General features: G+C 35.1%; 1 protein-coding gene across 7 annotated transcripts in view; it reads right to left on the bottom strand.

The window, feature by feature from the left end:
* LOC129726510 (uncharacterized) overlaps nt 1–15,568 on the bottom strand; it is a 153,099-nt gene that overhangs the window by 86,047 nt on the left and 51,484 nt on the right. For all 7 annotated transcript variants that reach the window (XM_055683316.1, XM_055683322.1, XM_055683319.1 and 4 more), the window contains exon 2: nt 4,464–5,397. In XM_055683316.1, the coding sequence (XP_055539291.1) occupies nt 4,464–4,639 (176 nt within the window). In that variant the 5' untranslated portion in view covers nt 4,640–5,397. The remainder of the gene's footprint in view (nt 1–4,463; nt 5,398–15,568) is intronic.

The raw sequence follows: 15,568 nt of genomic DNA, 5'->3' as shown, positions 1-15,568 counted from the left end.
TGACTTTATCATGTAGATATATTTTATCAGCAGAAAACCCTCGTTATTCAACTAACTAAGAGGCCAGTACCTATATCTATTAATCAAACTAAATAATATCACATATAATAAAATAAAATATTATATCAAATGGCGGTGCTGTAGCAATACAACCTTTCTTATCCAGAACCAGTTTTCTGTTTTCACGAATCTCATGCGATATCTTATGACAGCCCGAAAAACTTCGTACTTTTCATGTTTTGCATCAATGTTAATACGTTACCATGGATTTGTTTACATATGGCCACTACCAGGATTATGAATTATGAAATTGCTTTGATATGTGGCCAAGAACGGATCATTGATCGTTTTTGGAAGCTTTTGTTATTTTTGATATTGCAGAGAAAAATCATACCATAATGCCTATTTTTTTATCCATGTGCTGTAATAAGTTGTGCCTGATGATGGTAACAAAATTTGCTATAGAAATGTACAAACCTTAACAAGACTATGCTCTATCAAAAATAGCTTGCAAATTACCTAAACGTTGGACTGTACAGTAAACTGTACAGTCGAATAATGTCAGCAGTTCCAACACTTCGAAATAGGAGTAATTCAAGATACTTCTTCACAATTATCAATTTTATTCCATCATGGCTAAAATTGGTGCTATGGCCAAAACCGGTGCCCCACCCTATTTGAGAAAACGTCGTAAAAAAACCGTGTTATTTGGAAAATCGTCGTAAAAAAGAACCGTGTAAAATAAAACCGTGTAAAAAAAACCGTGTAAAAAAGACTTTACTGTATTTCAATAATGTTAAATAATCTAAGCAGTGATTTTAAATCAAATAGTTTTTTTGTTGTTGTGTGGACTTACTCACTGCGACCAGAATCGTTGATCTATTGTGCGATAGGTCCGGTTTTCTGCTGTATCCCGTACTTCTATTATTAGCAATACCACTATTGAGAAATGGTATGCTTATTTTTCATCCGTGCTTGTGTGTAATATGATTATACCTTTTTTTACACGTTAACTGCTTTATTATTGCCTAGTTTCTTCTGACAAACATCGCCAAATATAATGTCCTGGAGAAGTTTCGTTGGGAGTTCTTTTGGCCTTTTTACTTTATTTTTATTTCGAATATGAACGTGAAAGTACGGTTATTCACTCAAAAATATTTCCTTCTATTCATAGCTCTTAGTTTGGCTGATTAAAATGAAAAATCTGCTTTTCTCGAACCTTTGGTTTGGGTCTAGTGATTATTCTTAATCATCAGCATGTAATCATCCAGCATTTTTTGAACCGACCCAGGGCGATTCTTTTGATTAAGCTTCACCCTTGCACAGCTGTCTGGTTTTTTAATTTGAGTTTTAAATAAAATTTTTAATAGGTCGAAATTATATACGAAAAAGTCATAATCATACAACGATACCTTGATTAAAAATTAACAATTGTGCAAAATTTAAGAAAAATTGGCAAGCACGAATAAAAAAGAATAAAAATTTCTTGAAGAACACTGCTCAATACAGGTGTGGCTCTAAAGCTCAAGCTAGAAAAAATGAAACATTATAGGCTTTAGCCATTCCTGTGAATTTTGGTGCCCCTAGCCACCTAAATTTCTTCCAGAGACTTAAATAAGTTTTCTCGTAAACATAACGTTGAAGCGTGTAACCGCATCGAGTGGAAAATTCATCTAATTTTGGGTAACGCGGCAAGAGCGTGTTCACGTAAAAATAACCCTTATTTTGGGTACTTTTGCGAGGGTGTGTATTAGTGAAAATTACCCGCATTTGAACACCCCCGCAGCAGCGTGTACCCAGAATGACAGTTCTCACTACTTGCGCTGAATATCGTTCACGTAAATTTGTTTAAATTCGTTCGTTTTTTCGTTTGTGAACGATATTGTCGCGTTTAGTAGGGCTTATATTTTTTTATTTATATTTGTGAATTAATGTTTAGGGTTAGATAGGCCGGAATTCTCCTCTAGCTGTGGAAAAGTGGTGTGCTGAATGCTGACGTCGACGTCACGGCGGGTTTGTTGTGGTCGGCAACAGAGGCATCCATCGCGGGAAGACTTCAGTTTAGCCTCGATCACGGTACGAGTGACACGCGTCGTATGTTTTCGTTTTAAAAGTGCGCGTTTTAACTGTTTTATTTTTACAGTTTGTGTCCCGTAGGAGCGAAGATTGTTTCGCTTTGATAAGACCAACGAAAATTGTTCCGTTGGCCCATGAGTTGAGTGCTGCTGTTTATGTTCGCTCGCCGGATAGGGTTAGCAGTGTGATTGGCTACCCCCGGCTAAATAACAAGGAGCAGGAGAACACCGACTGCGAGCTGCAGAAGCAGGAAAGCCGCCCCTGAAGACCACCCCTCGAAATCACCACTAACGACAGCTGGAGGAAAGAAAGTATAAACCGATAAGTTTTTGTTTCGTTTATTTATTTTGTTTTCCTTTTGTGTTCTAGTGAAAGTCCGAAATCCGATAGAGGTACACGCCACCCTGTAAAAGAGGGTCTGCCGGGCAAAATCAAGCAACCCGAAAAGCCTTCTGCAGTTGGTGAAATTAGTGTGTAGGGTAACCCCAACTAATAAGCGACGAACCTCGAGTCAACGCGTTTTGGTAATGGCTAGGGGCGCCAAAATTCACAGGAATGATTAAAAAGCTATAATTTTTCGAGGGCAGCTATTCCGTGCTTCAGCTTTTTGTTGACCAGTGTAATCTTCTTGAAAACAGCCATTTTCGTGTAACATCTAAACCGATTTGAATCCATTTAGTGTCAGACAAAAGGAGGTGATCATCGCTTCTTGGATTACTGAGATATATTTATTGGATTAGGTATTGATTTCGAAAGTTGTACACAATAACTCTACTTAGTGTGTCACTTGTAGGAAACTTCCGTCTAAGACTGACCAAGAATTCGAGGTACAAGAAACCAATCACTATTACTAAGGATTTTTGTTTGCAATGATTGGGCTTACATTGCATAAGAACATTCGCATTTATGCTCTTACTGCACACGTTACGATAAGCAGCAATTAAAATTTAAATTAATAAAACTAATAATGCTGCAGCATCCTGCCATATTGACGCGTAGATATTTATTTTTAAACCTCGCGCTGCCCCTTTTTTGCGGGAACGTTCGCTTTCTAGCGGTCACGTTTTGTAACGATCGCAACGTTCCCAACTTTCCACGTATGCTCCATAAAAATGAATTATTACCCCCGCGAACTAGTTTACCCGGCGTTGTGGTCTTTTTGATGCTTGGCGATGTGCCGCTAGTTCGCTGGGGATTTGTTTTAAATGGCTCACAGATTTCACAAAATTTTCTTTGCCATCAAAAAAGGGCTGTAAAACGCAATCGCAAAAGCTAGAACCAAAAGTCATCGCCGAACATGTGCGAATGGCACAGTACGAAACGTACTAAATCGAAAGCAAAAGTGCTTTACGTGCTTGTCTCTGTCGATTTGGCTCGAAAAACCAGTTCACCTCGTTGTTTCCAAACCAGATCAGAGCAGAGACAGTGTATCCTATGGTTTTACGATAAATCGTGTGATGCGGGTAAGGAAAGTGCGAATATTATCGATTTCATCTTTTTGCAATGCAGACCGATTGGCAGCCGGCTCAGGAATTTCGGCTCAGCATGGTCGAGGAACTTGTTATTCCATTTTCCTTCAGCCGTTTGATATGGAAAAACAAGTGCAACTGGTGTATATAAATCGTTATTGCTTATGTTGAAGAAAATGCTAGCTTGTTTGAATGTACTTTCCATGAACAGACCAGAAAGTAAATTTCCTTGGTAGATTTACTGCACCGGTTTTTATGGAATTGCGAATCTGTACGGTACGAGCGGTGCATCTTGTTGCAACACCAGAATGCCATTTGTGTGTGCTGGACATGAATACACAAATATGAAGCTACCACATTTTGTAGCGAAAACTTGCAGCAGGGCCGTATTCAAACACCGCATAGAATAATCGAAATTGATTTAACATTTATTGAACAATCAAGTTTAATTGAGTTTATTACCAATAAAACCGAGGCAAAACCGCTCGACCGCTCGGAAATTGGATGAGCTTCACCTCCTAGTGGGCGTGTGTGCGTTGGATGGCAATTTTATTAGCGCATAGCCATAATAGCGCCGCTATTTATATTACCGGCACTGGAGCTGGTGGGTCAAGTTATTTCCCTTTGGGTGTTCTTAAAAAAAGGGAAACCCCACTTTCTTATCAATGTTTTACAAACGATGAAGATAGTTGAGGTAAAACTAATCGGAAAACATAAAACCCCATTTCCCGGAATACACGACTTTTACAATCGCCGAAAGCAAATCCAATAGAAAAGCTGTGGAAACTTTTTATTCAAAAGCTTTTCAAATATTGAGACTCTAATTCAAACTCTGGTCTAACGTGTGATTTTGTTATTATGATATAGTGTTGAGAATTTTAACAAATCTGAAAAAAAACAACAAATTAAACAACCTACCTATTGCTATGTTCATGGAAGGATCCGCCGTCCAGCAGTCGTATCTTCGCGAACAGTACCGCATTAACGAACGGCACCTCTACCAGCTCTTCCAGATGGAGTTCTACCGTAAACTTGTACTTCTTCTTCTTCATCATAAATGCCATACCTGGGGCACCGGGCCCTATCAGTGTCATTCACTCCGATACAATTATTTCAACACAGATTCCACCCACCACGATTGAGTAGCTACGAACCGGCAGACGACGAATTGTTGCGCTTCTTCACGTTCAGAGGTCAAACCAATTACTCAAAGCCAATCGGCAGTTTCTTCTTGCACACCTTGCCTGTCGCCTTCAGTTCAAACTCGCTGATTGCTTTATTTCGGTGGAAACACTTCACACACAAGAAGCTGGGGAGGAAACTCTGTTACCGAAGCAGCCGCTACTGCTTAATGAAGCCTGATTATTCTTCGGTGGCGTCGAGAAGCAACCCCCTTGTTGCGTAATTATCATTTCACCTCGCCAATCACAATCGCCAAACGAGACGCAGGTAAACAACGGTAATAAAACCCGATTCATAACACCGCTTCTCTTATCTACATTAAAATTTCCGAATGCTGCTACACCGAGGACGGAACAGCGACGCACGAGGGTGCCCACATAATAGGATTTTCATCTTTCACTGCCACTTTTTGGATAGACTTTTCCGATCACTTCCTTTCTTGCTTCATGCGATTTGTGTACACTTGTACGAATGCTTTCGTATTACGGTCGTCAATTTACCTACTTTGCAAACTTGTTCCGTCATCGAAAAGTTGTTTCCGAGAAAACCGACGGAAACGGCGCACTTTCCAACGAAAAGCAATATCAGACTTCGCCTAATCTGTTGTGGCTTCGCGACTGTATGGAATAAATTTTTCCTTAAAGCAAATCACTCTCGGATGGTTTTTTGCCTGAAAAGATATGAAATGGAGTATAAGTTTATTATGATAAACAAGGTTTCGGGCGATTTCGCTCAGAATAAATGATGTCCTATTATTTATTCAACTATGAGTATAATCTAAAGTATTCTTAGTATATTTAATACTTGGGTTCTGCCAGCTGCGACTCGTGGCTTTTGAACCTACCTGTTCAACTACAAATTTTGAAAATCGCAGTTTGAGGAAGTAATCACAATAGGGTGGTCGGTATTACCGACTTTTTGAAAAACCGGTATTTCGGTATTCATAAAAATAGAAACCGGTAAAACCGGTATTTTTATTTTTTTCGGGTTAATACAAACCAGGGGTGACTCGTGAACTTTGAACCTACTTTTCCAACTACAAAATTCTTAAAATCATAGTTTGGAGAAGTTATAATGATTGTCCGCGAAAAAACGCAAATCATTCTCTCTGTACTATTTAAAAATAAAAGAGAAAAATAATTTAAGATATAGGGTGTCGAACGTTTCCGACAGTAGATTTTTTCGGCCGGTTTTCTACCGCAGTCTTATGCGAAAACCTGCTGGAGTAAACCACTGCCGAAGACGTTACCTACACATATTTGGATTTGAAGTTCATTTTTTGCTTAGCGTCTCAGGTTGCATCTATGTATGGACGTGTCGCTGCATAATTATGTTTTTTGCATTTATGAGTACCTATGCTTCATTACCGTCCAGTTTTTTTTTTTGTAAGATTTGGACCTCTGCGACCATTGTTTTGATCCTTTGTGGTATATGTTCCACATACAACACTGGATAAATTTAACAGTGTTTGAAAAAATTCAATGAATTAGTCTAGTGATATGATTACGAAGAACATAATTTCGAAACTTATATTAACGAAAATACATGCAGATTTTCCTTTTAATTTTCATTCACATCGCAAAACATAGTTTCAAACTAGTGAATAACTTAAAAAAATCCTTAGAAAAACAATATTTGAAACTGTTGAGAAGAGTATATGAATGAAAAAAAAAGGAAAAGAAATGACGATCAGACCAGAATTTACTTTTTACGAATCCGAAGGAATCGAAGGTGAATACTTCTATATTCTGTTCGATGCTCTTTAAACAGTTCGTTTAAATTATTTGTTATTATATTTATTTTATTAATTTTAGCTCCTGATGGAGAAACGAAAAATGTGGCTTATGAACAAGTTTGTAACTGAAATAGAAATAAATTTGAAATGACAGGTTGGTCAAAAATATAAAAATATAGAAAATTATACAAAAAGCAGAAGTTTTAACACGAGCAAAAAATTTTCGCTGACATGATTGTGATTACTGCCTAGTTTGATTTTCATAATTTGTAGTTAAACTGGTAGGTTCAAAACCCACGAGTTGCCTCTGTGAGTATGAGTGTGTAAAGAGATTAGCTGTTCTACTCAAAAAATAAATGTTTTGCTTTATTGATATGAAGTTTTTTGACATATTATCGATACACATAAACACATCATCTGAATCCATGCAGAACAAGCGAAAAGATAACAAAAATTGATAAGTAGGTAAGGGTAAATTAATATTCAATGTTGCTTCTGTCCAAATGTATTTATTATATACTCGTCATGTGATTTGTAACGCCTACCTAAGTGGGTAGCAATCCTTAGCTCTACAATGATTTATGATTATTCTGACAAGTTTTTTTTAATTTAAAGAAAAATACCGAAAATACCGTTTTTTTCGCCACTTCAATACCGGTATTTCGGTATTTAAAAAAATATCGGTTTTACCGGTAAACCACCCTAAATCACAATCATGTCCGCGTAATCACGCAAGTCATTCTATTTGTTACTATTTGAAAGTGAAACTAAAAACCAATAAAATATTAACATGAATTTGCGATTGAATTATATTTTTTTGCATGGCGTTCCCGTGTGCAATGCACAGGTTGCACCTATGGACGAGTCGCTCCTGGGTTCTGCAGATAATTACAAATGAGGAATGCTAGAAAAGTGACTTTTAAAAAAAAATCTAACATCGGAAAATAATCATTTTCTGCACAAAACAACACTAAATATAAATTTTAAGCAATATTTTTAAATATTTCAAAATACGTATAATATTAACTGTGCAACTGGAAAATTAACAACGAATTTGTGTATTTGTACATTTTGACAGGACTAATAAAATATAAGGCATGATAATTTATTGAGGATTCTGAACGATTTTGTTTTTAGTAGGTTTGAATAATTTACAAAAATTGAAAGATTTTTGGACAAAGTGTCCATAAAACACTCTTATAAAATTTTTGGAATTGGTTCTAAAGCTTTTTTGCAAAAAATCTGTAGAATGTTCCAAGCACATGATTTAAGGCAAACTATTGATATATGATTTTTGAGAGATTTATAACTTCTAAATTATCATAACTAGGAAACCGTAATATATATATATATATATATATATATATATATATATATATATATATATATATATATATATATATATATATATATATATATATATATATATATATATATATATATATATATATATATATATATATATATATATATATATATATATATATATACATATATATATATATATATATATATATATATATATATATATATATATATATATATATATATATATATATATATATACATATATATATATATATATATATATATATATATATATATATATATAAATATATATATATATATATATATATATATATATATATATATATATATATATATATATATATATATATATATATATATATATATATATATATATATATATATATATATATATATATATATATATATATATATATATATATATATATGTATATATAGGGGTACCAATTGAAATACCGAAAACATTGAGACACACACTTTATAACCGATTAGTTGTTTTTTCGCTTTAGTAGACAAAGACACGCCCATTGAAATTTTTACTCTCAGTAGTCACGTATGAAAGCTGGCATGTAGAAATGTTATCTTCATTGTATAACCGATTATTGCAGCGAGATAACGGTTGAGTAGTTTTTATCTCGCTGTGTGGATTCGTCACTGCCAGCAGAGACATTAGATCTTTTGTGTTATTGCCCAGGTGTTTTCTGTACTCCGCACTTCATGTTATTGACAGTATCACTATTGAAGTAAATGATATGCTTTTCATTTATATCTGTGCTTGTGTGAAAGATTTTACCCTTCCGTTTCAAGCTTAAAGCTCTACTATACAGAGCCTCTTTTAACCCTAACAATATAACCAAATTACAATTGCCTGGAAAGAGACTTCGCTTAACGTTTATCTTTGGCCAGGTTCATTTTAAGAGGGACTTATTATGCCAAGAGGAATGAGTCTTATCGAAACCTCGTTTCTCCTACCAAGATCGCGCCATAATTGCAATTGCCTGAAGGGAATTAATATACGTTACTCAGCAGGCTTGTAAACGGTCACCATTTTCATTTAATCTCGCTTCCTTAGCGTGCGTCACAGTCGGCTTTCGGCCGTAAATGTAAAACAACCAAACCATCGCCGCTTAGCTCACAGAAAGAAAAAAATAGTCAAACGACACTCGCGTATCGAAGAGATGCACACTGTCAATTGTTTAGGGATGCCATTCTGGCCTATTTCTGTCTCCTTCGTTCATTTATGTTAAGAAATATTATTACAAGATCAATGATATAAATAATTTCCAGAATACACGCACTCAACGTGCGTAATTCTCAATTCTAGAAAAATGTTAAAATACATTTGAGGAAAATAACGTCGTGATGGCGATACTCATTTGACATGTTTGTTTAAGAATGTATTCAGACAGCGAGCCTTGGTAGCGTCAGAGGAAGAAGAAGACGATTATCGCAGTGAAAAGTGGTTCTACCGTGACCATTTCGAAGCCTGTTACTCAGAAAAGCTTTATTAAAAGAGGGACTCATTTAAGAATGAAAGTCAACAGTGGTACTATGGAATTCAGCTTAAAGAAAAGGTATGTAGTGAAAAGCCTAAGAATAAACCCACAACTAAATGACCTGATTCTGCTAAGATTCGAGCCCACGACCACCCGCTTATCAAAGCGGACTCTGTAACCTTAGGACTACAAAGCGCTCTACGGTTGACTCTTACTGAGCTCGACTCGCTGCCGGCTGTTGATTTAAGCACAATAAGGCTGATCAAGCGATTCATTCGGTCGCAAGACTGCACAGCATTGCTGAACATGTCCGGACATGTTAATAATTTTGTCGGATCTGTCGCGCCGCATGTACTTTCAGCCGTATGGCTGCTAATAGCTGTATGTGACTAACGGCTGTGTGTATGATCATTATGCCTTGTTTGCTGGCTTGAATTGTGCGCAGCGGAAAATAACACGAGAACAAATGGAATTTCAAAAACAGCGCTTCCCTTCAACCAAATCAATCAACCAATCAATCAATAAAAAAGGAAGTTGAAAGAGAACTATCACTGAACCCTATTGCTTCACACCATTGAATTGATTAACCCCAATGTAACAATCACAGAAAAATTTATGGACATAAAACATATTTTAAGTGAGTGTGTTCCACAAAAAAAACTCTATTTTGTCGTGTCCAATGTACAGATAGGATATCGCTGTATTCAGCAATTGTTTTTCTTTTGAATTTTTCCACAACTTTGCCGAGGAAAGCAATCTGGTATATTGAAAATTAGAAAAAATATTTTGTTTTATCTAACTGTTAGGTGAATTGATCAAAAAACCGAAAACGCTAAAAGTAAGACCTTGTTATATGGAACAATTTTGATGAAGGCATTGAGTATATAAAATCAAGTTTTCACAGTCAAATCTAAAACGATCACGATTTTCCGAGCTTAGACCACTGTGCACTGTGGGATTTTCGAATAAATCTTTCCACCAATTGTAAATGTCATGAAATATAATACTCGAAATGTGTAGAAACTATTTGCAAGTTATTTCATGAAATGGTAGTTGAAAAACGTGATTTACAATCAGTGTTTAGTTGATTTTATATCACCTTTTTGTACTTTGCGACTTTCAAAAGGGCATTATTAAAAAATGTACTGTAAGATGATTTTGAAATTTTGCCCAAAGATTCTGGACGTCCTAACGAATCGAATGGTGTACTCAGATCCTTTGGTGTATTTTTTATAATAACGTCATTTTTGATTTGGCTGAAACTTTGCATGGGCTTTTTTATAAAAACTGAAATTTTTTTTTCTCTTTTTCAAAAAATCATAATTTATTTTCCTGATTTCTCCATGATCGGACCAGTTGCATTGTTTAGGTAATCTTTTGCAGTTTTTTATAAAAAAAGTTTTTTTTTTAAAATGAACGTTTTTGAAAAATTAATTTTAATTTTAACTATTCTCCACAATAAATTATTTCTAGAGTGTATAATTTTTCGGTAAGCAAAAATTATTATCTACAACTTTGCCGAAGACATACCGATCAAACATACAGTTTTAACCTCAAAGATATTTGAAATCATCAATACCTTCCCAAAATAGCATTTTTCAATAGATTCTCGAAAATGTGTCGTGTTCAAAAAAAATTAAACAAATAGCACAAAATAGCATCTCTTGCCTATAGAAACATCTACGCAAAGTTTCAGCCAAATCCAAAATGGTCGATTAAATTGGTTGCCCGTTTCTTGTGGAATTGCAATGCTGGCTCCACTGGAAAAAACGGCGGTTTTTTATTTGTACAACTAATAATTATCAACATTCCGAAAAATCGAGTCTGGCGAGAAAGAGTTAGAGCAAAACGTTAATTTTGCTTGAAAAATAAGAAATTCGAAGAATTTCAGTAAACATTCATTAAAAAATTTTAACAGTGAATTACAGAACTTTTAATTCAATGTATTTAATAGTAATCATGCTTAACCGCAGTGATATGATGCACGGAAATGCGCAGTATGAATTATTCATTTTAAATTTTTAAGAATGAGGAAGATGTCATTCTTATACAGAATAGAAGAAACTGGTCTCAAATGAGAACCTTGCGGAACACCAGAATTTGCTCGATTCGGATTGGAAGCGGTAAACTTTATTTGTAGGTTCAAACCAATTTAGTGTCATCATGTCCAGGACCATTTAGTGCGTTTAAAGTTCTTAAGGTGAACGGGATTGTGGTCTTTTCCTATACAATTCTGAGGTTAGATTTCTTTTTACTTTTGTAATTTGAGCGTAAAAAATTCGGCTTCCACTAAATAAACAGCACTCAAATTGCTACTTCGGGCATGCAGCAGTTGTGAAAACAATTGATCAAAGTTTCATGTACGTAGTCTTCATAAATCAAGAAAAAAATAGATTGCAAAATTCGAGTTGATCGCGACCACGTCCCGTTTCACCTTAAAGCCTGTGAGAATTTTTATTTTCAAGATTTCCTACTGGTCTGTCAATCTGCTGAATCTATTTTCTATATCGAAAAATCCAACCTGCTTTTAGATATTTAGATTGGGAGTATTTCCTAACTGTTCATAACATAGTTATCATAAGTTACAAGTCATTATGTATGTATCATAATCATCGATTTTTTTTTTTAAATTCGAATCGACTCTGTTTGACCTCGGTTTCGAAAATTTTCTAGTCCAAATGAGTACGAGCACTATTTGCATTCCATATCAACAAATAACAATTAAACAGGACACAAACACTTACGGTTCTTACAATGTACAATGATCAACAAATAATTTAAAGCTCAAAATAGTACATAAAAATGAGTTTCCTCATCATCTAAATATGCTGTTGCAGCGAACATCCAACACCTGTGAGTAACACACAATCAGGTCAATGATTTGCCTCAAAACTCTCCAAAAAAGATGCATCCGGAATTAGTTTCCATGGCGTAAGTTATTGTTACACCATTATTAGCTATCAAGTGAAATTTGGATTGGAGTACCACCTGATTAAGCTACTGAAATAATCATGCGTACGCTATACACCAAACCGATAGAGAAGCTGAACCGTACAGACAAATAACAAAAAATCAAAACACTGAGCGATTCATCGAACGGTAACCCGAATGAACCAAATCACTAGTTTTTCTTGCCCATACGTTTTTTAATTGCCTTCGAACGTGTCTTCCCCTTTGTTAATGTGAACTTGGAAGCCTCTCGGACTGGCAGTAAATATGATTCATGGAAGAGGTGTTAAATTATTATGCTCGACAAAAAATACCGCACCGATCGCTGTTAGCCCCTATTTTGGATAGTAACGTGTATAGCTGTAATTTCCGCTGGACGGCTGACAAGTGCGCTCTGGCTGGAGTAAAACCACTGCAGTACCTTGTACTTGTTAGGTCGGAAATGTGCAGTTTTCAAACACAACGACGTTTTCCTCGACACGGTACAATGACTAGCAAAATCATGACGTCATTTATCGTACCTGGCGGTCATTCATTCACCGAAATGTATGAACTTGGCCCCGACCAGCACCAAGAGCAGTACATGTGCGCTCGGAGATCTGCCCAAGAATGACCTCCGGTCACGCTCTGCTGATTCACTGATGGATTTCATTTTACTCTCGCATTATTATTGCCACAGCACGATGTGGAACGATGAAGAAACTGCACCGCAGAATTTGGTCCGATCTAAGTCTACAGTTCTGGACAATACTCCACTATCACACTATCTCGTACCTAAAACGGTTGAGAGCACATTCGCTTTATTCTCTTCTCATGGTCTGCACCGAAACAAGCCCTGATTGAACTTCTTTGTTCTTCCGCTGCTGTTGGCATTGTCGGTTAAAAATTCAAGGTTTACAATATTGACGCTCAAAAGTGAAAACAGAGTGTCCCTCGAGATGAGCGATGATATCACAATGCGTTCGCCTGTGCATTAAAGGTCACATGATGATGATCACTGCAAGGAAAAATGCAGTAACATCAGAGTAGAGGGACACAAACCGACTTCTGCACGGTATAGAATATAAAAAAGTGATAATTATGTTAATGAACTGACCAAATATTGAACGAGTGAATCTTTAACCCTTAAATTCTCACGACGTTAAAAAATCATCTGAAAACATAAAATCTTTGTTTAACAGGTTTAATGCTCTAAAACTAACCGATATGCATGAAAAAATTGAAAGATTTACTTTTTAATGTGCAAATATTACCATGTTGGTTTTAAACAACACTGTGATTTTATCGCAGAATAAAGCCTTAACAATTACTTTTGTTAACAGTAACTTTAAAATTGACCTTTTGTTAGTATAATTTCTAATAATCCAGACATTTTCACTAACCTCATTTTAAAATTTATTTTCAAAGACAGCCAACACCAGTCGGGAATCACGCCATGTTTTTTTTTTCGTTTCCGAGATTCCGACAGCAAAAATTAAAAAAAAAACATTCAAATACAGTACTTGCAGCTGTTAAGTTTTCTTCGTTAGAGTCTAGAGAGCTGTTCCAATAAATTATATTTCTAAAAATACTAAAATACGTATACTTTAAAACGTTTTTAGTAGTGTTGTTTTAAAACAACATTGCGCATTTAAGGGTTAAGATAATAACTCATACATTTTGCATCCTCAAACGATCGAATATGTCCTCGTGAGTTTTTAGATTACAATATGTCATACAAAGTGGTTATGTAATAAATGAAAATTTGAAAACAAGTGCCAAAATTGATTAGTTTATGTTTGCTGTAAGTACAATTCATATACTGTATGGGTTAGTAGTATGAATCACTGAGTGAACACAATTTGAAGTTGATTAAAAAAAAAATTGGCACAGTTTATGGTTAGATAAGATAACAACAAATGATACTACTGATAACTCTAATGGGACAGAATGTTGTGAAATGTGACTCACTGTAAAATATGTCAAAATCCACTAAATTGTAAATCCCCTGCTGGAATTATATTTCTTAAACAGACAAAGAATTTAAACAATTTGGAAGCAATTACAATCTGGCATTCTGTTCAAAACAATATTTTCATTTTTGGAGATGTGTAAAATTATATCCAGCTCATCATGGCTTACAAGTTGTCGCAACCTGCTGGTTTGCTTTTTAAGATCAAAAAGGAGAGAAATATTGTATCATTTCTTGTTTTAATAAAAATTTGCAAACGAAAAAATTCTCCTTGGTCCTGGCAACACGAACATTATCGATATACCGAACAATTGCTCCAAGCTGATTTTTTTTTCGAGTATGTGTCTTGTAGCTTTTATGAAACATAAGTGTTCAATGTATCGCATTTGTTTATTACTTTGAGCACAACAAAGCTATTCGAAAGGAAACAAGAGCATGTTTTTAAAGAAAATGCTAGGAATAGGAATTAAAAAAATACATAGATTAAATTAATAAGCTCTGTGCTGTCACAAAATAGAAAAGTTCAAGCAGAATGGAATTCCGCTCACACAGTCACATCACAGTACATGTGATGGTATAAAATAAATAACTGGAGGAGCAAGCTGAACAAAAACTTCAGATATACAGATACAGATAGATAACTTTCTCTCAACGAAGACGGATTTTTTTTTGTGTATTTGACAACGAGTTACTGAGAAATTTTCACAACAATCCCTTATATTATGCTAAGTTTTAAATTTTTGAAGCATGTACGTAATGTCCGAGCAAATTATAAAGCATCATTTGAGTTTTTCGGGAAAAAGTACATGTCAAATATAAGAGACTCACAAACCCAAACTACACTGTGTCAGAATACATTTTTCTGTCCTGTTTTCACGACATCAAATTAGTCGACGAAAAATAATGACCATTATTCTTAAAGGCACTAGCAACAGTTATAATTTTGCAAGAAAAATATTCCAAAGGTTCTAGGTTGAAAAGTTTTTGAACCCTAGTTCAATATTGCTAAATAGTTTTGCTTGGATGTTGAGTTTGATAGTTCCTAGAAACATTGGGGAGACATTCATGCATCTAAAAGCATGTCCATCTGCAGAGTAATAAAAATGCTTACAACCTCGGTGATAATAATGTATGCAGAAGTGAATAATGAATAATTTATTTACTTTTGATGTGTCATGTGCCAAGTGATCCGAAAAGCGTGTACAAGCAAACGGCACTAATCAACATATAAACAGGCTCGAATACTTCCTGCGATAAATTGTCATAAGCTTGGAACCTCTTACGGATAACGGTTTTTATATATTTCGACGGTACGTGGCGGACCACACAACATGGTTATCGCAAGTTCGAGCCTCGATTAGATAAAAATCCATGTGTCATT

Source organism: Wyeomyia smithii, chromosome 3 (assembly GCF_029784165.1).
Source record: "Wyeomyia smithii strain HCP4-BCI-WySm-NY-G18 chromosome 3, ASM2978416v1, whole genome shotgun sequence".
Taxonomy (NCBI): Eukaryota; Metazoa; Arthropoda; class Insecta; order Diptera; family Culicidae; genus Wyeomyia; species Wyeomyia smithii.
The sequence above is the reverse complement of the archived record's forward strand: the minus strand, read 5'-3'. Positions and strand labels throughout refer to the sequence as shown.